The 27,233-nt window shown below is 47.0% G+C and overlaps 1 protein-coding gene across 3 annotated transcripts; it reads right to left on the bottom strand.

Annotated features, from left to right (window-relative positions):
* Positions 1-935: 935 nt before the first annotated feature.
* iqsec2b (IQ motif and Sec7 domain ArfGEF 2b) lies at positions 936-26,668 on the bottom strand. 3 transcript variants are annotated; one of them, XM_047584886.1, is made up of 14 exons: positions 24,881-26,668; positions 9,003-9,294; positions 8,522-8,851; positions 7,214-8,268; positions 6,939-7,100; positions 6,598-6,720; positions 6,342-6,508; positions 5,995-6,134; positions 5,785-5,910; positions 5,591-5,690; positions 5,336-5,497; positions 4,986-5,180; positions 4,741-4,790; positions 936-4,452 (listed from the first exon to the last, which is right to left on the bottom strand). In XM_047584886.1, exons 1-14 carry the CDS (start codon positions 25,351-25,353, stop codon positions 3,271-3,273), a joined length of 4,557 nt encoding a protein of 1,518 aa, XP_047440842.1. In that variant the 5' UTR covers positions 25,354-26,668; the 3' UTR covers positions 936-3,270. The 3 variants fall into 3 exon arrangements, with proteins under 3 accessions (XP_047440842.1, XP_047440850.1, XP_047440860.1); XM_047584894.1 differs by having other exon boundaries at positions 8,534-8,851; positions 24,881-26,667; XM_047584904.1 differs by lacking the exon at positions 24,881-26,668 and adding an exon at positions 9,443-10,067.
* Between the last annotated feature and the right edge of the window lie 565 nt (positions 26,669-27,233).

Raw genomic sequence — 27,233 nt, 5'->3', positions numbered from 1 at the left:
CACAAGGGAGACGTAGATAATATTAGCTAGTGTTGTGTGAGGAGAAATGAACCAGATGGGCTGACGTACATTTTTCATGTTATTGTTATAACAATAAATTTACATGTTTTCTGGACTCACATGGTTGAAGTTAAAGTAATATACTTTACGTGAAAACCCTATTTGATTTCCTTCATATCCAGTGAATATTATTTGTATTATCTTTACCACTCAATAGTAAATGAATGGTGAAAGTAATTATTAAAATAACAATTAAGGGTACATGGCTAATTATCCCTCCTTATTTTCTAACAACGAAGCCTATGATTAACTCAATGTTATTTAAATCATTTTAAATGTTATATTAATAATAATATATTAGTATTTTAATATGTGAACAGAGCGGATCCATTGACGTGTATATTCTTCAGGCTGGTGTTATAATAATGCATGATTGGATGTTTTCTAGTTCGTGTGCAGGCAGGTTGAAGTCAAAAGCAAGTGTATTTCCTATTCAAGTACAAATGAGCCTAAAAAACATTTGCCCTCAAAATTGCAGAATGTAATAGATTAGACTTATTGCTACCACGCATAATAGACTGTCATATGAGATTTGAAAAAATAGTCTACAATCAAATACCATTACGTGTAACTTGTAGTATATATGCAAAACAGTACGAGTTTAAAATCGTCGCTGACATTATGTGTATAATTACCTTTCCAAGTGTCATAATAAATTAGCCTATGGTAAGCTTTTATGCACTATAAATAGTGATGAAATTGTGTCAAATGACCATAATGTCCCTTATACACTTTTACATTTGTCATATGTGCCTCTCATCTCATCATCCATATTATTATAATTATATTACATTATGATAATTTGGTTTATATTCAGCTATTAAGTGGTGGGAGTATGCTTTAATGTCACAGTAACAACACGCACACGGGTCACCTCACTGCAAGGACACTTTTAATTTATCAGAAGCAATAAATATTCACATCTCAATTCTCTATTCTTTCAGTACACATAATACATACACAAAGAAAAAACATTAAATCATTTCTTTAAAATAATATCAATAAGTGCACCGACATATAAACTGTTTTTTAGGCTTAAATTTATAACACGGCAACTCATTCTCTCACCTTCAGTCTGAAATAATAAGAAAAGAAAAAGAGGTCAATATTCCTTTTGCCAACATGTCCTGTCCCTGTCCTTATTTTATATGTACATACTTAGTGGCACTCACATGCACACACCTCAATACAGAATGGGAGATGTTCATCCCATGTTCATGATAAGAAGCCTATGTATAATATAATATGTACATTCAGGTTTATACAGTACAATCTATTTAATAAGTGCAGATATATTCATGCAAGAAGAGTCAAAAAGGACACCATAAAAAGAAAAGGATAGCCAACGCATACTTATAAAATATTCATTTTGACATTCTTGACTCTCCAGACCTACTTTCCGAACCTTCTTAAAATCCCATTTTAATGATTTGGATCTCAAATTTTAGCATCTTTTTCAGCAGCTTCTTCCGTCTTATCCTCACCCATTCATTCTCTCCTGAATCCAAATATGTATGTAGTTTTCCCTTGGCAATCAGTGGCACTGAAGGTAAACTACATCAGTGCTTCGAAAACTGCAGTAGCAAAAGGGATTAACACTTACACAAGGCCCGTGGAGAAGGGAAAAGAAAGGAACAGGAAATACAATATGCACCTGTAGGCTATTTTACATTCTTGAATGTTGTTGTGTTGTAAAACAATGAGCCCTCAGCTAGATGCCAAGGCATCAGATAAAGGAATAAGAGTTTTCTGAAAGTGGCAGGAGAGGGAGGATTAGAAGAAGGCCATTTTTGACTTAAGACATCACGTGGGCAAAACCACAAAACCTCATGTAAAAGCGTGCTTCATTCAAAACAAAGGAAAACGCACAATGACTAAATCTGCTGACTGTGAGAGGAAGCGGGGCACAGCGGCCCTGCATGGTTACGATTTTTTCTAATTTCCATAACCACATTTAAGCATGTTTTGCAATACTGAGAGAGTGAGAAGAAAAAACTGAGAAGAAAAAAAATTAAATAAAACACTAACTTCAATCTGCAAATTCAAGTCTTGTTAGTCACCCCCATTTAAAGAACAAAAAAGGAGGAATATAGTCAGTGTTCAAATCATTTTGAACGAAACATCCTTCATTATTTTCAACAGTCATTAATACTAATTATTAAAAGATGAACTCAATGGAAACCGTGGTACTATGAAAATAAATCACACGTCACATGTCAGAAAACCCTCCAGTGGTTATGGCAGACGGGAGGGAATTTGTATGTGCACATACTCTCTATAACCATGTACAAACATCTGCTGATATAATTAATCACTGATCAAAACAATTATTGGACAATATTCATCATACTCATAGCAGGTATATTATACTACCAATAAAACAGCAAGAAGCTTCAGAAACATTCAAAATATATGATTGTTTGTATCACTGATTCCGTTACACCCCCACAAGGAATGCATTATAAAGCCCGCTGACTCCTGTTGACATGTAAAAAGACCATTAAGCAAATGACTGTCCGGAAAACCGTGCACTGGTTGTAGAAGTTTAAGACAAAGCAACAGGAAGTGAGTGAAAAAAAAGAAAAGAAAAAAAAAGATGTCCTGACAGCGAAGCGTAACCTGCAGGAATTGACAGAGACACCATGAAGCCAAGAAAATTATTGCAAAGTCGAGGGGCGTTTTTTTTTTTTTGCAACTTTCTGCTGTTTTCAATGCCAAACTCCGCTGGAATGTATTTGGTAGTTTAGTCTTTATTTACATCTCCGTGTAAGCAGGTGGATACATATGGTCTCTGTTTTCTCACATTATCACATCTTGGTACTGTACATGTAAATCAATTAGACTTCAAACAATTAAAATTGAGGCAATATATCTATATCTATTTATATATATATGTATATATAAATTTAGTTTCATCTTAAATTATATGGCTATAGGCTTTTTTTTTTGATTGTGTGCAGAAATGTGTGTTTCTGCAGGTTTCCAGGATGTGTGCTCGTGCCGTCTGACTCGAGCTGTGCTTTGCTGTCTCCGCCTACATATGTGGGAAGCGGAGGTGGAAGTAACAGAGACGGAGCAAACTGCGTTTCCTCTTGTCGCTAGCGCTGCTGCTGTTACTTTCTGTCCGGGCAGACTTGGTTCTAGACCGAGACCTGCCCACCTCCTCCACTCTGTTATCTGACCTCTGAACCCTGGAGCCCCACATCCTGCTCACACCACGGTACTTATCCGGTTGATAGGCTTGGATTTGGAGCTGCCCCCTGTACCTGTTGCTCCAGCCCCCGTCACCTGCGGCCCCTGCTGAGGCTGCCCGGGGTGCTGGGGGGGGTGAGGGGAGAGAGGTGTAAGAGGGGTAAGGGGGGACGAAGGGGGGGGTAAAGGGGAGTGTGGTGGGGGAGGGGGGATGGAAGAGAGAGGAGGGTACTGGGGCAGATACGGGCCGGCGGAGGCTGCGTGATGCGCATTGACGGAGGCGGACGGAAGGTTGTGGGGCAGCGTGCCGAATATGAAGTGTGTTTGGTGGGTAGAATGGCTGGTTGGGTGTGGTGTGTGCACGTGTCCGGGGTGGGTTTGGGAGTGTGCGTGTGGGTGCGGGTGGGAGTGAGACAAGGTTAGTGGGGGCTTGGTACCAGGGCCGCCGCCCCCTCTGACAGAGTGTGTGGGCTGTGCGTGGTAGAGGGCAAACTGTGGGTTCTGGGATAGTTGGGAGAGAGGAGAAAGGGGGGGGGGACACCCCACCACCATGTTGGCGTAGCGACCCGGAAGCCCATGTTGTGAGAGCTGGGAGAGATGGGCCAGCTGTGGGTGCTGGCCGTGTGGCGGGCCAAGCGGTGGCCGACAGGGTAGTGGGCCTCTCTGTATAGTATGAGGGGGCACCCCTTGCAAAGGCGGAGGGACAGTTTGGACGTGGTAGCGATGGTGATGGTAGTAAGGTGGTGGCGGCTGCACGGTGCCCGCGTGACAGTACTGTGCGTGCAGTGCCTGTATCTTGGAAGCCCCCCCCTCCAACTGGCATAGAGATGAAGGGGAGTGAGGAGGGGGTCCTCCCGTAGTCGGTGGGGGGACAGGCGCGGGGTATGGTGGCCCCGGTGGTATAAGGGGCCCTGGTGGTTTGGCGCGTTTGCTGCCGAATAGTGAGCCCAGGAAGGAACCGCTGTTGTTGTTGCTGCTCCCCCCAGGGCCGCTCCCCGCTCCTGCTCTCTCTACACTGCTGGAGACTCCCCCAACTCCTGTCCCAGCAGTGGTATGTTGCTGCCCCGGCCCACCCCCCACCCCCGTTCCGGGGCTCAGGATGGGGCGGTGAGGCCGGAAGTCTTCTGTTCCGTAGCAGCCAGGGAGCACACCTGGCACTGGGTAGCGCTGGTGTGGCTGTGGGCTGCTAATGATGGAGCCCTGGGAGGATAAAGTATCATCAGGCTTTAGAAAAGGGTCCAACACAACTCACTTACGGAACATCAACAAACACAGGAAATTTGGGAACCCGGAATACATGCTTAAGCAAGTATGAACGCACAAAGTCATGCAGAGATGGTTAGTTCAGGACACACGCACACGCATGTACACGCGCACACATTATATGCACACTGTACACACACTGAGCGTGCTCACGAAGATAAAGCACCAATGAGGGGAAATGCAGTTCCACTGACGCACGACATCTAGTCTTACATAAAGACTTACTTCCATGGTACTGTCCAGAGAACCAACACTGTTCCTGCGACCACGTTTCCCTGCACCCCACCAGGAAGAGTCAGGTTAGCAAAGAGTGAAAGATTGGAAAGTTTGTCCATGTTTTTTTTTTTTTTTTTATAAGACAAGAGCTGCATAAGCCAATGTCAATGAGAAGAAGGAACAGGATGCAGAAATAGAAACCATAGCCAAAAAACCCACAGCCCAACCGTGTCTCTGAGGCGACGTCGTCTCACCTGTCTCCGATAAGTCCCTGAGAGATGAGCTGAGCGCCGTGCGTTTGAGACCCTCACCCACTGAACAGGTGTCATCAAAACTCGTCCTTCCAAGGGTGCCATTTACGACATCGCTCTTCACACCTACACCCCCTCCAACCACACCTCCACTCAGCAAGCTGGGCCGCATCACACCTTTCTGTTTCTCTAACTCCGCTGCAAAACACAGAGGGACCAGTGGAATATTAAATGAGAGAGAGAGAGAGAGAGAGACATGACAGAGAGATCCTTGACCATCACTGTACTCTAAACAGAGCCATTACACGTTCGCAGAATGGTTCACAGGAATGTCCAGCAGATGGGGTACTTACACTCTACCCTGTATTTCTCCATCTCTTGCACTTCAGCAATGCTCTCCCTGAGGTCGCTAACAAAGCGGGTGCGGTCTTGCTGACTGGGGGCCATAAAGACGATAAGAACCTTTCTTTCCCCACCCAGGACTGCTGAGGTCAGGCGAATGCCATGAGGGTAGTCTGAATGCAAACAAATATAGATCCACTCACCATCACACAGGGAAATTATAGTAGGAACAGTTGAAAGGTGCAAAAGCGAAAACAGTTTCTTACATGAGTTTTGGAACATGTGCACTTGCATCTCTACCAAAGGGAAAGATTGTCTGAAACTATAAGTCACTGAGGTTTTCTTCTTCTGGAAGATTTTGGTCACCTGGTACACAACATAAACGTGGAATGTATTAAATGTATTATTTGCCATATTATCTTAAAAGATGAATTAATAAGAAGCTGAATACGAGGCTTACCACCAGCAGGTCGTTAAAGAGAAAGACCTCTCGCTGGTGCACTCCTGTCCTCTGTGGTCTGTTGGGGTCAGGCACCTCATAGAGCTGGCAGCAACACACCAGCCTACGATGCGGAAGAGATAGCACCTACGTGGACAAAAACAGTAAAAATAAAAGTGTCATCATAACACAAAGCCCCATGTGATGCATTATTCAATCACAGGAACTCACAGGCTTCTTGCCCACAATGACTCTTTCAACTGCCTGCACTTGGGAGACATGGTCATCATTGGTCCGTAGCTCCCATTTTTGTATTCGCTGGTAGATCCCAACCAGCAGGTCCCTGGGTATATCCTGACCATTGTCTACACCTTGGGCGGAACCGAGTAAAAGGAGGGATTTAGAAAATTATGCACATTTAAAAACCGCCACACAAATCTCAATTCAGAAACACCAAACAATTCTAATAACTTTTAGCCTTTTAGGCAAATAAGTCACATTGCATACAACAGGTACACTCTGAAAGTTAGATGTGTTTCATGATGTAATTTAATGAGTGTATTTCTGTCCAGCAGCACCTCTCAAATTCTTGATGAAATCATCTAGCTTCATCTTCCTCTCAGCTTTGACGTTGGGACTGTACATGTCTGTGTTGAGGAGGATTATGGCAAAGGCCAAGATGAAGATGGTGTCGGGGTTTTGGAACTGGCGGACCAGCGTCGGATTACACACGCAATATCTCTGACTGGAGACAGAAAGAACACGTTCAAACATTTCGATACGGTAACAAAATCAGTTTGACTCCAGTCCTTTAACCGTCTGTTATGAACAAACCTGAAAGCCTCTATAAGCCTCTCCACTTTCTGGGCCTCTCCTTGAACTTTAATCTGAGCCTGGAACTTCCTCAGAGCATCATCCAGGTCCATTCCTGAGAAGTCCATCTCATCCACCACGCAGCTGAAAAACACACCAATGAGGTCACACTTAAAACGCTTCAACTCAACACTCTGGAGGCTCAGAAACGCTCCACCACTAGTGTTTCATGGTGTGTGCGTGTGTGTGTGGGAGTTATTTTAGTTTGCTTCAAGGTTACATCCATTCAGACTTGGCATGAAATATATGCGGTGAAATGTGGTACGTATATATGCCAATACATCTGTCTTTCAAATACTCACTCTAAAACGTCTTTGTTGAACTGCTTCTGCCGGTTTCCCAGAAACTCTCCAATCATCTGCCTGCTGAGACCCTTTCGTTCCAGGATGAAGCGAGCGATCCCAACAGGAGTGTCCGACACAAAACCTCTCTCTATCAGGTACTGGATCCCTTTCTCTGGCTTCCTGGAGGTGAAGAAACATGACCATGAAGTTTGTGGTCTTTCTAGTGTCCCTGTGCGAGCTTCATCGTAATAGTACACATGCAGGTATTTGAGCTTACTAGTGCTACATCTTACTTGTTGAAGAGATTGAGACCAATGCGATACTGACGTCTCTGCACCACATCGCTGTTGAAGGGCGGAGAGTCCCAGCTGTGGCGGCTCTCTCTCTGGTACGTCTGCTTGCCCAGGGGAGGCAGAGGTTCCCGCAGGCTGTCCTGAGACGAGGAGCCTGAGCTGCAGTTGACCGTCTCGTTGGAGTTGGTCGTGGAGTTGAGCGAGTCGTTGTCCCCGTCGGAGCAGCACGGCTGCTCCAGACCTCCAGGGGGCAGAGCTGTAGAGGAGGACGACGACAGAGGGGTGGTGGGGGGCTGCTGAGGGGAGGAGGACGACGAAGGAGTGTCGGGGTACTGATGGTGGTGGATCGGGTGGTGATGGTGGTGGTGGTGGGCTGCCACCTGGTGTGGGATATGCGTGGGTATGGGTCTTCCGGGAGCCCGGGTCTGACCCTGGGCGGCTGCTGTGGAGGAGGGACGGGTGCCCGTGCTGGGAGAGTGTTTGAGGGTTCCCTGAGGGGAGCCTGCACCTACCCCAGGCTCCTGCTCGTAGACCAGCTGTCGGCTCAGAGAGCCGCGGTCCGAGCGGTCGCTCATGTCCACCGAGCTGTCGCTGGGCGGCTCAATAGTGAGCAGAGGCAGATGTGCGCCCCTGAGACGATAGTCCCTGCACTCTGTACACGGGGTGCTGCGACGACTGTTGCTGCTGCCCCCTCCCTCCGTGTCCCGGCTGTCCTCACGTCCTCCCACACCCCCCCCGGGGCCCCAGTACTCTGTATCCGTGCTGCTAGGTGCCCGGTCAAGAGACAGCGGGGAGGAGGGCATGCCATCATCCATATAAAGGGTGACATCGCTGTACGAGGTGGCCGTACTGTCGCCATGCATACTGAGTCCGCCCCCGGCACCCCGGCCTCGTTCTCCCAGGCCTCTTTGGGAGGAGGGGTTGCTGCTGCTGCTCCACACGCACTCCCCAAAGTCTTCACTGATTCCCCCTCCTTCCCTGCTGCCCTCCTGGGAGTCATCGCGACCCGCGCGGCAGGTAAGGGCATCGTCTATGGAGTCAGCCAAGGACTTGACCTAGAACGAACAGAGAAGATACCGATTATTATTATTTTATATAAAATAGCACTATTTTTAAATCTTAGCTGGGGCTGAAAAGTTTAGTTTACTTTATTCACTGCGTACAGTTTGGTTAGGATTTCTGTTTCTTCACATTGTGGAATCATTTCTGTGTCTGCAAAAAGGCCTTCAGGTCGTACAGACCTGTATAACTTGGCATAAGAGAAACTTGAACAAAACTTTTAAATGCCGTCATATAAAGTAAACTTACTACGATATTAACCTGTTTGGAGAAGGAGTCCTCCAAGTGGGTGTAGTCTCCTGGGCGGTCTGGATCAGGGGAGTGAGGAGGCCCTATGGCCACACTGTGGGTGAAGTTGGTCTGTGTCTGGGCCTGCTGCTGAGGCTGTCGCTCATCAAAGGAGTACTGCAGTCTCATGTTGGACAGGATGATGCGGCGGGTCATGCGGCTCTCTGACGCGGAGCTCCTGAGACGCTCAAAGTTCTTGTTCATGCGATACTGTCTGAAGGCCGTCTGAATGGTCCTGGCAGCCCTGCGGCTTACAAAGGAGCCCCCGTACTTCCTCTCCAACATCTCCACCTAGCAAAAGGCGAAACAAGCAGAGGAATTAAGAGGGTAAGAGTATTTCGCACCACTATCTTCATCATCAACAGTGGAATGAAATCGCTGCTATTACAAATAACATCTTTAACACAGATCTTTGGACTGACAAAGCCCTCAGCGTTGATACCTTCTTATCCTGCAGATCTGTTGAGAGCTCATAACTGTCCGACAGGGCCTTGCATCTCTTGTTCTCCTCTTCCTCTTGCTTGCGTAGGGCCAGGCTTGCAGGTTGGTGGCGCGTTCGCAGAGCCCAGGCCAAGCTGGCTGAGCTGGAGGCGGCCACGCACGAAGGGCCCCTGGAACCGGATGGAGCGGCGCTGCTGTCACTGTAGTGCTCCGAGCCGCGAAGGTAAGGCGACTGGCTGAAAGAGCTGTCCTTGTGGGTGCCCGTCTCTGGACACTGGGACTCCCCTTCCACACTGCAGAGGAAAAGGAGCAGAAGTTGTTGAAATGAGTCATAAGCGCTTCGACAAAATATTACAACAAACACTTTAAAGTGTGTCAAATAGAGGCTGGGTGAATGACTGAGTCAGTCAGTTTTGTTGAACAGTGCTTAGAAGGACTTACATGTAAAGTTTACAGCGACGAGGAACTAACCATCTCTTCGGGGAGGTCATGGTGAACTTATATCACTGGTAAATATGTATTGCTTTCAAGCAACGCCAGCACTCAGACTTAACAACTTTTCTTGTCTACATAGTGAATTGGTAATCCAGTAGACACAAAACTTTCTGCTGTCTATCTCCTTCCTTTAAAGAGTCCAGAGGATTAGTTAATATACTACCCGGCTTTGCCAAGCCTACGAGTGTTCATGCACTGTTGTATTCTCCTTGTCTGACAAACACAACAGTGGTGAAACATTTTCAGTAGCAGCCAAAGACTAAACACACTCCTCCACCGCGACAAACTAGCAGCACCATACTGACAGGAAATACCAGATTGTTACATTGCCAGCAGGTGTAAAAACAGCAGCTTACTGTAAAATATTGTGACAAAATACACAGTTAAATTCCTAGATTAATTCTCAGATTACTACACAACAAAATAACTGCAAACTTTTCAAATGTGCATCCTATTTGAGCGTAGCGGCTAGTGATCGTAACAGCAATGCGGAAACTTATCAAGAATCAAGTCCAGAAATCCTCCAGTGTCCTGTTGTGCGGTTTGGCTTAGACAAAATCCACCCAATCGCTCAGTGTGTGAGAACAGCTACAGTCACATGTCCCTGCCTACATTTCCTCCTCGTCTTAGCCGCACCCCCTTTCGTCAGCCTGTGCCCTGTCCCACAACAAGGCAAAAGGGGTCAGGGATGTGTGGGAGCATTACATTCAGCACAGTGAATTGGCCAAGCTTTGCTTGTGTGGGTTCTACCTTTTGCACAGCTTGAAAGTATCACAAATGAATTAATTGAGATTTTTTTTTTTTCTTAAAAAAGTGAAATAAAGTCTTGTGCGGGTCATCCAGTTTCCCCCTCCCTCCCTCCTTGAGCTGTCGCTGTTCCATTGGATTGCAGAGGCTTCCTGTGTTGAGTGTTTGGTAAAAACAAGACAGGAAGAACAAAGCTTCTAAAGGAAAGGGTAAAGTATCTATGTAATATTTTCATGTGTTTCCGTTGTGAGGGATACAGTGGAAATAAAAAATACTTATATCGAGTCTGTGGATCTCTGGAGCGGGGAGAGGGGAAAACACTGTACAATGCCGCTTCTTTAGGCAGGACATCCTGTGCCTTCAAGCAACTCATGACCTGGCTAAATTATTGTTGAGTCTAACAACAAGTTTGAGGACTGCTCCATTATGTTGCATAACACAAGGGTCATGCTGAAGCCCAGAAATAAAATAAAAAAAGACACAATTCTGACACCTACAGGAAAGCCCATGCTACTACAGTTAAGTTCTGAACATTTTTGAGCAAATTCACAGATTTAAATTCAGTACGGCACTAAAAAGCCGTGTCTCCATTTAGAACAAATCAGATGGGAGCAACAAGCTGTTGCTGTGTACAACTCCGCATTACGCCGAAAATGTTTTCTACTCTGTGCAGCATCGCTTCTCATTCCTCCTCTTCTGCTCCTTAAATAGAGACACTGAGAAGGGAGGGGGTTGCTTGGTGACGGTTGCTGCGGGACCCTCGTGGGCGGCGAGGCAGTTGTTAGGATAAGAAGCGTAGTTGCTATGACAGTGTATTGATTGTTATCACCACGATGGTGGGTGTTCAAAATGCTCCGCAGGTTGTGAATGACAGTCTGCATAATACTTCCCATAACAGTTCAAATCAATTTGTAAAGAGTGAATCACACAAATATGGTTTTGTCTAAACTAGTTAGGTTTCTAAGAGAGAATGCCTCAGTGAATCATTACTAAAATAAATGCAGGAGACAAAGAGAGAGTTTCTCATAAAGTCAGAGCTGTTTCAAATGGCTTCTTTTAAGGAATGGAAACCAACCACATGAGTACCTCTGCAGAGAGCCAACAGGTAGACACTGACAGGGACTGTAATTTCCTGCTATGCACATCAGCAGGAGCAGATGGTATTTTCATTCAACTGAGTCACAGACATCTAAAGTACGCTTTGCAGAGCAACACTGGGGAGCCACAAACCTGGTTTTGTACGTTAAGCCATGAATATTCAAGCCTGAACTTCAGCCGTAAAACCTTATACACCTCATCTGTTCACATCTCATGAAGAAGAAAAGCCAAAACACAATCCTGAGACAAGGAGGTGGTTTCCTCAGCTTATTAAGAGGCCAGTTGTATTGATTATGCGAGGGTTTTTTGTGCATATGTCCATATCTAATTTAATTTATTTGTACGAGTGTGTGAGAGAATAGAAAGAATCTAGTTTTTCCTGACCTTAATTCCAACATAAAAAATAAATAAATAAATAAATCACCAAACCTTCTCATACAGTCGGCAGCAACTAGAATCACAAACCTCAGGAGAATTTTTAAATATAACACAGTGAGTCTCCTTGTCCCTATCGCCAGATCAAAGTGAGATTTCAAAAACTCCCACATGCTCCAAAACAGTAAATTAGAAAGTGAAAGAACGTCTTAGAAGGATGAGTCAGGAAACACCGGTGTTCTTGAGCCTGTCCTAAAAATTCTGAGCTGAGCAGGAAAAATGAAGTGCAACAATCACAGCAGATCTAGGCGGCCTCCTCCGTGAATGTGCTGCGCTCAGCAACCTTAGAGAAACTGCAGCACGTTGTGTTTTAATAACCTGGTCCTGGTCTCGGTGCCCCGGCGTGAAAAGTGTTAAAGCTTTTCATTTGGTGCAGAGCCAGGCAGTAAAATGTGGCGAGACGCGACGCGAGGATGACATCCGAGTAAAAAGTTGTTGTTGTATAAAACATGAGTGCGGCCATATCGCAGCTGGCATCTGAATCTCATTATTTATGTACGAAACCCTGTATTCCTGTTACAGTGCCAGAGAGAGGTTCTCTCTGGAGGCTCCTTAATGAAGACCAGGACGGAGTTTCACTACCTACAGCCACTTAATTGGAGCTGAAACAGATGGCTGGAATCTAATAAAGAAGAAAGTGATCGCTGATAAGAGTTTAAAGGATAGGAGAAGTGGACGCACAATTTGACGAGAGCTCACATGAGAGAAAAGTGAATGGAGGTGTAAAGAACAATATTGTTTCCATGCAGTCCCCGGCCTTCCTGTACCTCGCTCATTTAATATTGATGCGCTGACTGTGTGTGCATTTGTGTGAGAGAGCAGCAGTAGGTCTGACTGTGCTATTGAACCCGCAGCAGGACATGGAGGCTGAGGGATTAACCTCTCTGCTGCATGCCATGGAGACACCAATAATTGCATCGATCTGTCTGTGGACTCATTTCCACCTGAGCTTTGACTCATTGTAGTTATCTCATATCCACATGATCTTGAACTTAGTGTTGTTGTTTTTTTCTTATAACCTAATATGTGGAGAAAGGCCTTCAGCAAGTTCCCGGCTAATTACTTTACCGACGTGATAATATTTCCCATTATTTTCAGGACTTTTTCTTCGCATTTTCGTCAAACCCGTTCGTTCCAACGGCCAAACTGAAAGAAAACAATCAAATCATTCATGAAGCATTCCTCCACCGCCAACACTCGCCAGCCATTTCGCTGTCTCAAGCTGTGAGCTTCCCATCACACACACAAACACACACACATACATTGTTCACTTCATTCTGTGATCTCACAGCTCACGGCTCAAACTGCCTCTGTGGTGATGAGGATGCGGCAGATTCAGGTTGCGCGGATGTGCTGTTCGCGGGATATTTTGTAAGCACAAAGCCATCAGATGATCTCTGTCACTCAAGTGGGAAGGAATGAAGAGATAAGAGTTGTGTAAACAGACCGGCCGGCAAAATAATGTAAACTCCCGTTGGGAAATGACTTGGCTTTTCTCCTTTCTGCGCTGGTCTGTCTGTATTTAACATCTGCTTTGGAGACAAATTACCTGATTTGTCTCATTCACATCCAGGCTGCATTTGGAAATAATGCTCAACGACAAACCTTTGCAGAAGTGTTTTCACTTTACGTCTTTTGCTCCATGGATTGATACGATTAATCAGGGGTAACAGTTAAGCAAGAAAGCAAACCACCCTGGCTTTTAAAGGTATGCAAACTGTCATCTGAACGCCGTGTGCGCTTTGTCAGGCAGGTACCTCAAGATTAGACACATTCTGAAAATACACATGTGTGTGTGTGTCCCTATGTGATGATTAAATTGAACTGTACCTACACGGTGCAGCACCCAGACTGAAGGTGATCTCCTGTATAAACCAAATGTCACATGCACAGCATCACTGCAGTGGAGGCAGCGGACAGAAACACACCAGTCCAACAAGTACAGTCGTCCCTCTTAAAGTGTGTTAGAATGAGTGGAAAAAGCGGAGTTCTTACCATGCTGCTACTGTCAGAGAAAGGTCCAACACTAAGCGGAGCAGAGCGATAACAAACACACCCTCTCTCTCTTTCTTACTTTTTCACACACGCAGACTTTCACATTGGCTCTTGTTCGCCCTGCAAAGCCGTACCGGCTACATTCTTGAAAGTCTTCTGACAGGCACGAACTTCCCTCACCCCGTCTAGCCTCTCCCCTCCCTGCCTCCCTCCCTCCCTCCCTTCCTCCCTCCCTGCCCCGGATCCCTGACACATGCACAGTCACTTTTATTACACAACAGCGAACAACAGGCAGAGAGAAAGAGACACAGAAGACAGGGGATTCGTTTATTGGGAAAAAAAAAATCGGAAAACATAAGAAATAAATGTTGATTCCCTCCCTTTGCAGTTAATTAATTTCTACAACAAGTCCACATATTATTGCCTATAAATGTTTGCAGCGATGCTCTCCGCGGTTTACTAGTCTAAAGTGCTGATAACAGAGAGGAGATATGATAAGACGCAGCACCTGTGAAGATTTTTGTGATTTTCCCTTCAAATAAGAGACATCGTGCTCATCCTGAGTTAGTTCTTCAAATATATACAGCATTCACCCAACCAACGTGGACATGCTAACCAGGCTTCCGGCAAATATACTGTGTTCAGCAGGGGGAAACGCACCAGCATTCAAGGACGCACAGTCGACATGACGCTAAAAACAGAACCCTTCTAATTATTTTTTTTCGTGCGCTTTCTCTGTGCACGTTTCTCAGATGCGCGCACACTGCTTGCGGTGGAGATGAGTAAGTCGGAGGATGTGTACGAGCAGCATTCCACGAGGGCTTAAAACAACACAGAGCAATTACTGGAACACCTCCAGATATTTCAGAAGAAGGAAATAAAGCGTCTTCAGAGATCTTTATTTAAATCTACAAGACTTGATGGTCAGGAATAAACATGGCGACAGACAGGAGAATATTCATCAGACGGAGCGAGCAAAGTAACATGTTAAACGAGCTACATGGTGGGTGATGTCATCACAATCATTCATGTTGGCTTCACAGACAATCCGTGCTCTCAGGGGACAGGGGTGTGTGGCTGTTTTAACAGATAACAAATTGAAGACCACTGCACACATCCGAATGACATGAGTCAACTAGTGGGTCAGAGATAAGCATGAGCGCGACAGTAATGAGCAGACGACAGTGATGCGCGCTGACAGCTCGACATGGCTGCAAGACAAGAAACAAATAGTAAAGAATACAGAAATAACATCAAGATTCCTCAAAGTGTAAATCAGTGCACACACATGTACGGATGAATCAAATGCAGCAGCACACATAGAACAGACACCGCATGCGTTTCTATTTATATTCCTGGTGAAATGACTTTTGGTCCTTTTTGGTACTCAGCGAGGCTTCAGTTTAAACCGCGACAGGCCTTTCTCAGGTAAGTGTGCCGGCGAGTCGTCGCGCGGTCAGTCATACCTCGGCTCAGCGAGAGGAGGGGCTGCTGCAGCCCGAGGCTGAGCAACAGAACTGATGGGCACCCTCATCCTCACCCTCCTCTCTTGGAAGCGACACGGGGCAAATCAAAAGCACAGAAAGAAGCACAGGATAGGAGATAGGAAGACAGGGAGAGTAAGAAAAGGGGAAGGCAGATCGTGAAAAAAACAGCAAGAGGCATAAAAAGGCAGAGAAGGCAGAAAACAAAAAAGGTGCAAAGCTATAAGTGTGTCTTTTTAAGTCAAAACAAGCATCGTTTTTTTGTTTTTTTTTAAAGCTGATGCTCTGTGCACAGTGAATGTACAGTACGCATGTCACAGTCACTTAATGCCATTAGATGGCAGTCTTGGAGCGTCATGCGCAGACGTGTCTCGGAGAGGCATCGGCTGAGGGGTAAATGAGAGGATTCACCGGGTTCACTTGTGACTCAGTCCACCTCTGCCCCGCAGATGACTGCTTCATCTCTGTGTGTTTTGGTAGAATAGTCTATAGCTCCAGATATTAGTCACACCCAGGAGTGGTAGGAGACTGAAGCACAGGTTTTCATGAAGTGTGAGGGGAGCATATCGGGAGGCATGTCGGGAAAACAGGCAGACAGGGACGAAACGAGAAGAAGGTGATGAGGGACAAACGGGCAGGACTCTGAGAGGTCTGGAGGTTGCTGGCAGGCTTTGGGACTGTTGCGGGTGACTTGCAAGGCTCTGTATGCAGTTGAAGAGGTTTTTTTTTTTTTTTCGGTAGTCACTAGAATCAGGCCCCATGTCGGCCCTTACCTGTTCTCCTGCTGAAAGCTTTGGTCAGTAGAGGGGCAGCAGTACTGATGGAGACTGACGAAGCTGTGAACGGTCAGACTGGTGGGAAAGACAGTGGCACAGGCAGCGCCGCTCACCGCTGTGGGAGTGGTGGGAGCCGAGACGGGCTGCCCCGAGACAGACGGCGGTCGGACACTGACAGGAAAGGACCAGACATGGACACAGAGACATAGAAAGCAGAGAAACACAGACACATACGGTCAGCACTCAAGCAGAAGGAGAGACTGGAAGCTGCACATAGAGACAAATCATAAAGCGGCAATGGCGGAACAGAAATGGCACATTTACTAGAACAGAAATGGAGACGTGCGGCAGTTTGTTTAGACTCGGTGACAGCAAGGAGACGCACCCTCCCAAACCGAAACAAGTTTTGCTGGAAATGGCAGAGATTAGAGTTGCTTCAAAGAGGAGGAATTAAGGATACGGGAAGGAACAAAAGTGAGCAGTCAGAGTTGTTCGGTAGGAGTTTTGTTAGTGCAGCTCCAACCACTCTAACGGATGCAAAGCTCTATACCGGTCTACGGCGGAGGTCTTTGGTGCCTGATCTTGTACAAAAATGGGAAAGCACTTTGCGTAATGCATGCAAAAGTGCACATATAACACAAAAGCCTCTCCGATGTTCCTCTCCCCTGGCAGGAATTAGAGATGTTCCATCTGCAGATTGTGCGTAAGCAGCTGAAGAGTGAGCAGTGGTTGAGATTAGCATGTAAATGGCTGGTTTCTCACTGAGGCCAGCTGCTGTCAAGGACACGCAGTCCCTGTCATTTTAGCATGGAGACACTTTCAGAGAGGCTCAGAGAGGGAGACACGAACGCAGCAAAACGAGCCAGAGAGGAAGTAAGACACTGAGACACTCGAGCAGCTCTTTGAGGTTTGCCAGCTTGTTTTGCGGCCAGCTGTGCGAGACGAGGCGACCGAATTTCATTCATCATTCCACGCGCTTTTCACTTCTGGTTTGTAACACGAAACCGGGTTTTATTGGAAGAACTAGAAGCAATATCTTGTTTAGGTCTGACAAGTCGGAGGATGTTATATATTTTTCGTCCTGTCAACAACAGACTGAGTCTACTAACAAGCATGTGGTGCATGTGCAGCTAATAATAGCCCATTCCTGCGAGCCAGAGAAACTATTAAAATCACTACTATGAGGCACACCCTTGTGCTGAATGACATGTTCCTTCATTACGGGCACTGCGGCTTATTTTCAGTCAAACCTACACCCTCAAGCTGCCGTCACACTCACCAGGACATCAAAATAAATAATGAGTGTATTTTGCTACTCTAATGACATTTTATGTTTTTGAATTTGACCTCCTCTAAAAACATGGGCTACGATCACGTGTCCAGATCCGACATGATGGAAGTTTTCTTCCCAGTTTGATTGACAACACTCATTTCATTCAATAGAAGAAGATGACAAAGACCATTGTTATTTTGCTATCTCAATGTTTCTGTCCTTCCTGGACACCTGTCACACCACCTCAAGTTCCCATCCCAACAGTACAAACTATTTATTTCAGCTGTAGAGAAATGATTGAATCAACAGACTACATGGTTATTAAGCTTTATTATTAAAGGATTGAAACACCTCGCCATCTGATTTAACATTATTTCTAATTGGGTCTGTCTATTCTGATTGAGGTGGTGAAATTAAATATTTTTTTGGTTTGTTTGGGCTATAAATCCAATTATTAGGTGAATGCTAACATCCATGTAAACATAGCAGGTGACGGGGTTGTGTGCAGCGGTGAACTTCTAGTCACCCAAATGTGCAGCCCCCCTCAGCCTCCCAGAGAATCACTGTTAGTTTTCAGTGAACATAGTGGAGACACAGATTAAAAGCAGAGCTAAAATTGGGCGAGTTAGGGATTTACGCACACAGAAACTCCGAGTGAATGATCTGTAGGTGTTGGATGTGTCAAATACTCGAATGTTTGACAATAATGCTGCATCCATGTGCTGTCGGAACAGAACTTTTTTCCAGTTATCAACTCACAAGTCTTTCGCCGTACCTGTTTAAAAAGTGACTATATGTCATATGTCATCATCTACTACTACTCAGCACTTTTCCCCAAACTGAAAAAAAGGTCTCTTGGTGAGACCTGAGAAAAATGCCTATAGGTAGCACTGGGTTTAAACATTTCATGTATTATCCTAAAATAATAGGAGCCTTATCCTTTCATCCACCTCTTGTCATGCATTTAAAATGAATTCTGTTTGCCTTTTCAATGCTGCCATGGTCGAAGAGTCCATTGCCCGTCTAGCGCAGCGAAGGCAGTTAGCAACACTTTATTGAGAAGGAGAGTGGGTAAAAAAAAAGTGTTTAAGGACATAATCATGTCGGTGGAGCGCTCATTTGCTCAGTGCACATGCTAAAATGTTCCAATTACATGACAATTAACTGTCAGTGGCTATTTTAACAGCCTGATATGGAAAAAGAGCACCTTGTTCTCCCCTGTTTATAAAAATTACACAAAGGTTACATGTCAGCACATCGATGAAGCAAGATTTGAGCTTAATTTTACAAACTCAGGCCGAACAACCCGACAACATATGACCTGTGTCTTCTTTATTTTTCTTGTTATTGGGTCTCTGTGAAGCAAAAACAAAAACCTAAACATTCAGCACAAATAAACCCGCTGACCTGCTCAGCTCCGGATGGAGATGCGGAGAGAGGCAGAGGTGCTGTTATGTAAGCCTGAGCTGTGCCTGTGCACACTGCCAAGATTTGTATTTTACAATATTTAACTAATGCTTCTTTGAAGAGTGTCCCCGGTGATATGAGTGTTGACAGGCTCATCTGGAAGCTGGTTTCTCCTTCATGAGCAGTTACCGCTGAATCCCTGAGCGCTACAAAATAGCTGTCCTCCTCTTTCTTCTACTCCTCCATGGAAAAACAAAACACACATGCTACCCACACACACTCTCTTAGTATGTCATCATGCATCTCTCATCACGTTATTAGCCGGCCCACAGCGAATAAACACGTAATAAAGATATCAATCGACACAAGGCAGGTCGAGAGATATTAGCGGGGATCAGGGAGGACGCAGGAAGTCCAGGGCTAAAAGAAAAAGTGGTACATTTGCCGTGTTAGGTGGTATTTAAAGCAGTGAGTTGACAGAGGCTGGAGGCAGGAAGAAGAGTGGGAGGAGAGAGAGCTGCATGAGAGTGGGAGAGGGTGAACACATAGGAGGGCAAGGGTGAAAATAATCAAGAGACGAGGAATGGGGAGGTAAGGAGGACGGCGAGGAAAATGTGAAAAATGTGGAGTGACGGTTGCTGCGGGAATCAGTGTTTCCTTGAACCTGAGCGGTGGGATGAGGGTGTCAGGGCGTGGGTGGGTGTCTATGTATAGATGCACAAGGAGAGTGGGAGCACGGCTCACATGCTGCAATCACAGGAAGTCATTCCAGCTGCTTGGCTCCCGTTCTGGCAGGTTTTGCGTAGCCCGACGCACGTTTCGCAAAGCAGCCCACGGCCAGAGAACACTGCCACTCGCATCCGGGAGGGATGGAGAGGAGAGGAGAGGAGAGGAGAGGAGAGGGGGGTGAATAAAATATTCCGTCCGTCCAGCGAAGCCGTGCTGTGAGCCACTCCAAAGTGTGCTTTCGCCATTTCTGTGCACGATTGTCTATGAAATAAGAGCGTGGGAGCGCACTGCGTCATCCCACCTCCAGCGCGTGACCCGACTGACTCTCGCTGACAAACAGAGATGTTTGAAAACCACACATGTGTCCGTTTGTAGCCTCGTGTTAAGTGTGTTTTTATCCCCAGCCCCCCCCCCCACAAATCCCCCTTCCCCTTCCCCTCCCCACCTCCATTCCACCAGCTCTTCCACAACCAACCCCTCCGGTTTGCCACTGCGAGCTTGAGTCTCCTGCTGCTTGGCAACAGTGCGGACTGCCTGTGTGGGCGTTTGGCGTTGAGTGCCAGGCAAAAGCACTGACAAGGAGGGGCACGGTTACAGTTACGATTTAAACTGTGCACACCAGGAACCTGCTGTACCCCGGGAGTTTGTGTGCACATGTGTGGAAATTGCGTACAGGTGTGCTGCGCGAATTTGGATGCGGTTGACTCAAATGAGGAGCAATTAAACCCAATTTGAAAGTGACATGTGGGAGCCACAGAAGAGGTAATTTAAGAAAATGATATTCATGCACGATCACCGCAGTCGGATCATGCAGATCTCGGCCATAAAGGATGACTAACTGGCGGCGGTGTCAGTCCAGAGAAATAACATCACCAACGTTCTGGTGTGGTGACGGGGGGGGAACCTGTGACCTGCGATAAACAAAGTGCCGCGGCGCTCATCAGTCTCCAGCACATCTCCTCCATCCCCATCGAGCCGTCATTCAATCCCGCTTCTGTCTTTCACCCTGCTCCTGCTCCCACTCCTACCCTCTCTTCACTTCTTTCCATCTCTCTATTCTGTGTCTCTCGCCCACTGAGTTCTTCACAGAAGAGCTCACGGCGTTCCCACGGTAACCAGCTTCCCTATTCTGTACCGATGCGTGCGCCGCGAGTGTTTGACAAACATCCCGCCTCAAAAGTGCCACTCGTCCGCGTTCAGGCGGGAAACACGTTGAATGGAGTCACAGTGAGAGTTGGGACCAGACCGGGGAAGTGAACCTGGCGCCGAGTCCAGTTTGAACAGCAGAGAGAGAGAGAGAGAGAGAGAGAGAGCTCCTGACACTGTGCAGGAGGCGGGGGCATGTTTAACCCACTGACGACAGGACGGCAGCTCAGCACTCTGCCCTCCTCAATAATGACAAAGCAAGACCCTTAATCTCTGCGCTAATTTACCACGGCTGCCTTTAGGGAGCATCTGCACACAGCTGCCAATTAAAACAAAGCACTAGGCACTGCTTGCTGTAAGAGGGGCAGAGGGAGGGCGCGGGTGTTTCCAGGATCAGGATACAGGTGAGCGCAGCGACAGAGACAGGAGGCGGACAGGAATGTAATATCGCAACTGTCTCGAGGACGGCTTCCCAGTTTCCACAGCAACTATAGAGTGTCCCTCGCGGCGCCGCCGCTCCGAGAACATCTCACTTCCTGTGAAAAGCTTTACATCACAGCCGCTCACTCGTCTCCTCGCCATTTTCGAGAGAGTCTGACGGCATGCGCAAATAGACGGTGAATGAAAAGTAACCGTAGATGACTACAACAGGGGCGAGGTTGTGTCACTTGTGTTTGGCATGATGCAGAAAATTCACCAACACCTTTTGTTTCATCTCTGTCACAGAGCCCCTTTCTTTCCCTCTGCCGAGTTGACATCTCCTTTTTCTGTTGCAACATCTTTTCCTATTTTTACTGCATATGTTGCTAAAACTGGTAAAGGAAAAAAAAAAAGTTTGAAACGCTTGAAATGTCAAAATGTGAATCTTCTCGTGTGTGCAATAAGGATGTCCAGAAACTAATTTTGTTGAATATGACCGCCCGCACCAAGGGGCAAGTCATTGGTCACTCTGGAGAAGAAATCCAGGGGCTTATTAGTCATCGGGGCCGGCAATATTTGAAAATATGTGTCCTCATGTATCTCATACGGCTAAATATAAAAGAATGAGAGTGTTATTTATTTCCTTTGTACAAACCGCATGAAGCCACGAACACTTACAGTGCTCAGAAATGGTGAGTAGAAGGCAAAAAAGCACCACCCACATACAGTTGCCTCCCACACACGTCCATCCATCACTTAAATTCACGTCAAACTAAACAGCGTCTCTGGTAGTCAATAGCGCGGTTGTGATATTTAAATTCTCTGCGTATCGTTTAATCCACTATGTATAGTGAAACAAACACGTGACGGCTCAACGGCTGCAGGTTCTTATAGAAAGCTCTGACACATCTGGTAGAGATCCGACTGCCTCCCATCACATTGCACACACACACAGCAGCGCGTTAGGAACAGGTCAGCGCAGGCTCAGCACAGCTTTCCCACACGTTTGCCCGGGGCCCGGCGCGTTTTTTTCTTTAAGTTCTCAGTTACCTCAGTTACTTGTCGGATGCTGAGCACTTGTCAAGGAGCCAGCGTGAGCACTTATTTGCGCGCTCGTTATTAAAGCCAGGAAAGAATGTTCAATCAGGAACAATAACCGTGTCTCGGTTAAATGCAGCAAAAGGAGCGGGTGAGCACAGAGGGGAAGAGAAGGAGAATAGCGCAAAAGTAATTTCTGCAGCTTCTCTGAGTCATATCTGCAGCAGTGGGAAACAGAAACAGCGAGGGGGAGAGAGTGAGTGTACGTACGTGGGTATGTGAGAGTGAGAAAGAGTGTGAGAGAGACGGGGGTGAGGTGGGGAGGGGGGGTTGACAAGGGAGTGGGGTTAGGTGCAGTGGAAATTTGGCAAAACTGAGCTCCTTCTGGAAGAAAAGTCCGTCAGCAGTGTTCGGACACGGGCTAAACACCGGTACGTTGGCCTCCACGGCCTGAGCCGAGAGAGGAGACGAGGAGATCGAGCGCAAAGGAAAGAGGCGAGCGGCTTCACACGGCTCTTTGGAGTTTCCCCCAATGTGCCAGTCAGAGTGAAGCGGGGAAAGATAACGCAAATCCCTTTTTTTTTTATCCTTTTCTTTTTTAAAGTTACATAATAACCCTGCTCAGCATCGGCGCCGCTGGGGCTGTCACCGAGGCCTCCGCTGCCCCCGAGTCTCATCCTATGATTTGCACGGGAACGGCGGCACATATGTCGGCACATAATGAAGGATGCAATCTCTCACCCCGAGAGGAGTGTCACATCATCAGGACACGGCAGCAGGGCGGCTGGATATATAATAATGGACATCATCCCTGGTGCCGCATATTATATATATATGCACAGTGGTAATTGTCACCTGTAGGCCAGTGGTAATTACACTCTGGTCACACTAATTAATCTCTCATCTCCCTCCCTCTTTCACACATTTGTTCACAAACCTTACATAAAGATACACTCTTCCTCTGTCTCTCTTGCGCGCATGCCTCGGCTCGCACAGGGATGCGCTTGCACGACCTCTCCCAAAATAACAACAGCTAAGAAACATCTGCCACGCTCCCGGCGGGCCGCGCCGATGCCCTCGACCCCGCTGCTTTCTGGAAGGAGGGGACTCGTAATCTCATCTCAGCCCCGAGGCCTCGCGCTCCCATTGTTCGTAACGCCATTAACAGAGGCGGGCTGGCGTTTTGGGACAGCTGTTTGTGGGAGCACCGCTGGGAGGAAGAGGAGCAGACTTTTGTCGGGATGCAGCTCCTGAAAATTCATCTTCCGTGTCTGACATCAACAATTGCGGGTTATGTGAGGCACAGATAGAGAGAGAGAGAGAGAGAGAGATGAAGCAGTGATGGGGAGTCCTGCTGCAAGAGCGAAAACTAATTGGAGAATAACAAAAGCGGCTCTCGGAGCTTTTCCCTCCTCTCGCCCAGACTCCCCTCTCATCTCTCCCTCCCTCTCTCGTACTCACCCTGTTGACAGATGGCAAATCAGTGTGTGTGTTCCACCTTTTCTCTTTTAGACTGAGACACGCTGAGTAAGGTCGCTCAGTCACTTTCCTCCCCCTTGTCATCTCTCTCGTCTCCCCCATCCTCCTTCTGTTTCTCCCTCTGATCAGAGCCACATTTAGAGCCGGACGTCGCGGGCCCCTGACAATGAAGAAACTCGCGCCTGCATCTGATCCATTATTAGAGGAAGAGCGCGTTGACGCTGACCTGAGCTAATAGGCCAGTTTTGGGTGAGGCTGAGTCACAACCAGACGGGGACAATATGCCTTCCACTGTGCGGGTGACTCTTTATTAAATGTGACACTTCATATGATACGCTTGTCTGAGCCTGGCTCCAAAGTCAGCAGCCGCCGCTACAGGCAATTAACAAGGGAGGATAAGCAAGATCTACATTTGCAATTCATCGTTGCATTTAACACCCACATAAATAACTAATATGGGCTTCTGTGTAATGACTAAGGCACCTCCGGGGGACGAGGAGCGGGAGGGGGGGACCCTGAGAGGCAGACAGAGGAAGAAAAGACAACTCAGATCGATAAGGGATTTTCTCAAATGTGAGTCCGTCGCTGATAAGAGGATTGGGACCACAAGAAAAGAGATAGCCAGCAAAAACCCATTAATAACCGCGGAGATGGTTGCCGAGATATTCATATGCTCCAGAGCTGCAGCAGTTTATTTCACCATGTACTTTTTTTTCACATGAATCGCTGCCTACTCACAAAGCTTAATGCTTCTAGAACAAAAGCCGAGTCTCACTCTCTCTTTATGTGTGTGTGGTTAAAATCAAGGGCAGATGCACTTGTTGTTTGCCAAAGCCGTGTTTGCGGCACTCTAACTTCAGGTCGGCTTTGAGTTTGGGGGGAATGATGAAAAAAAAAAAAACATTACGTCTTTGAGGCCTACCAGCTGCAGAAGTGGGAAAGAAAAACACACTCTGAGAGAGCAGTGGGCGGGTTTTCATACAGGACTGTGGTCCAGAGAGTTAAGATCACATGTTGCACTTCTGTGTTAGCACAAACCATGCTCTCTGCAAAATTACACACGACATGATGAAATAGACACCTTGAGCACTTATCACTCTGCTCATAATCCTCCAGGACATCTCCTCATGTCGGTCCATTAAAATACCACTTCTTAGCTTTAGTCCCATTACTGTGAGGATTAGCACTGATGACTAGAAAGGCTGCTGCTGCGTACAGCCTGTCATTAAGTGGTCTTAGCGAATGAACGCTCTGTTAAAGCGGAGTGCTATAATTTAGAGCAGCTTGGACAAGATTGCTGACATGAAGGGGGAAAAAAAGCCAGCAGGAGGGGCCTGGGTGTCAGAGGAGAACTTACTTTCTGCGTAAGGTGGCACTGGTGTTGGTGTCTGTGCTGTCAGTGCGCTCTAGCCGATCCCTCTCTGTGGTGGAGGAGCTGCAGGAGAGGCCTCGCGTCAGCCTGGTGTGGCTTCTCCTCTCCCTGCTGGGCCCTGGAGTTGTGGCGGATCCGGACGCCACCTGAGGCGCCGAGGCGGTGCCGTTCCCGCCGCTGCCGCCGCCGCCGCCCCCAGCTCCACTGCCGTGTTGGAGCGGGAGGGACAGAGGCTGGCTGTGGTTGTGGTTCTGCTCCGGGGTGTCGGGTCCAGGGGTGCGCGGGCTGCGTTCCTGCCTCAGGTCCTGGTTCTCTTGGCTGACCCGGTCCAGCTGGCCCTCCAGCTCCTCGATGCGCCGCCGCTGCGTCTCCAGGAGCTTGGCCTGGCTCTCGATGATGTTGTTGAGCTCCAGGAGGTACTCCACTGCCCTGTTCGGGCTCTCTGGGCTGGTCTCCATGGTGGGAGCCCTTACCCTTGGGGTAAGACCACCACCAGATACAGTTTCGACCCCGAGGGGCCGAGATCCACCCCCCCCACCAGCCCTGATGAGTTGGGGGGAGGGAGGGACCACCGAAGGCTCTGGCGGAGATTGACTATAGGCTTTTGATGTTCAGATACAGGAAGTCACAGAGATGAAGAGGGTCAGAATTTCTGAGTGACTACATGTCCCCAAATGTGAGGGCGAAAATGAGCATTATAGCATCTTAGTAGCCTTTGAAAACGTCACAGAGCAAAGAAGAGAGTTCGGCGCTCAGAAAAAAGCTCATGATTGTCTGATTTCCTGGAATCACAGTCATTTTGAAATCAGCATGAGATGGGTCAGGAGTTTGGGTCGTCATGATTAATGATAATTTACAGAACAAAATGATTAAAAACAGACTCGGATTAGGAGGGGAGGGGGTGACAGACGTGAGTATAGTCTAACTGAAGCTTCAAAATGATCTATAATGAACTCACACTTGCCTTGGTGGTCGCATGATCAAAAAAAAAAAAAAAATATCCACTGATCTTTGACCCGCTCATACTTCTGAAGCCCAATCACACCGACATCAACCACTCTTTATTCTCCTACACATAGAGGGGGGAAGGGGTAGTGGGGGAGGTGATGCTGGATATGATCTACTACTAATGATCAGGCGTTGTCAATCATTACATAACACAGAAAATTCCGCTCCTTCCCACGTTGAATGTCCCCGCAGTCTACCATCGTCGCCTTCAACCCATGGCTCGGCGGGTCTTTAAATCACAGAAAGTGGCCAAAGGTTTCTTACGAAGTTCATTCCTGAAGTCCAAATCCTCCTTCTTCTGCTCCGCGCAAAACTACATCCCGGATCCCGTGCGTTCAGGTTAGATCCCCAAGTGTGCGCCCCTGGGCTTTCTCATCCAGGAACAGCGCGCAGTTTACCTCCGCTCCACGCGTGCATACAGACCGATCCTCGGAGTAAAAACTTAACGCGTCTTAAGGGAAGATCCGCAGTATTCTGGACTTGTCCTAAAGTCTCAAAAGACTGAGTTAAACCTGTAAAAAAAAAAACTGTACTTTTGCGTCGGCCGCTTTCGACGCTGATGCGAATTCGGTCTTAAGCGACGGAGATGCGTCCTCTCCTGCTCGTGTGAGTTCGGGCTCTACCAGGACGGTAATCCACGCAGGCGGCTCTCACGTGAGGTGGCGCAGAAAATGAGCAGTTTCGCTTCTTGCGCGTCTGAACTGCAGCGATTCGTGCGGCTTTTCCCTCTGGAGCGCATCACCGAGAAGGCAGCGAGAATGACGAGCGACTTCCGGACGACGCCGTCACAATAAAAGACCCACTCATGACCACGTCAGCTGAGAACCGAGAATATATACGCAGGACGAAAGTATCCACAATTTTGATATTGAAAGGCCAAATTAATTGATGTGGCCTAATTGTATCACAAGACATCTCAACTGCTTGAACCAGAACAATAATGGTAAATCCAAAATGTTGTTTGGTATGGTTAGTGTGACTGGTTTAACAAGTAGTTCAAGTCTTATTAAGTAGCACTGTTGGTGTATGTAGATCAAGGTGTATCCTACAGAATCCTTGTACACTTGATCACTGGTTTAACCTCTGTCCATGATGAATTTAAGGCCAGTTGCCAAATGGCACACAGGAAACAGACAGCTGGGTAGACTACACTGTAGAAGGGAAAAAGAAGGAGAAACTGATAGAATAAGACTGTTAACAGATTGATCCAGTAATCATAACACACTGTGCTAATTCATAAAGTGATCATAGACATGTATCCAGTGTTAACTAATCACAGTAAATATGTAAGTGAAACCTTACCATGGACGTGTTGAGGAATTCTGAAATC

The sequence above is a fragment of the Mugil cephalus genome, chromosome 1 (assembly GCF_022458985.1).
Source record: "Mugil cephalus isolate CIBA_MC_2020 chromosome 1, CIBA_Mcephalus_1.1, whole genome shotgun sequence".
Lineage (NCBI taxonomy): Eukaryota > Metazoa > Chordata > Actinopteri > Mugiliformes > Mugilidae > Mugil > Mugil cephalus.
The sequence above is the reverse complement of the archived record's forward strand: the minus strand, read 5'-3'. Positions and strand labels throughout refer to the sequence as shown.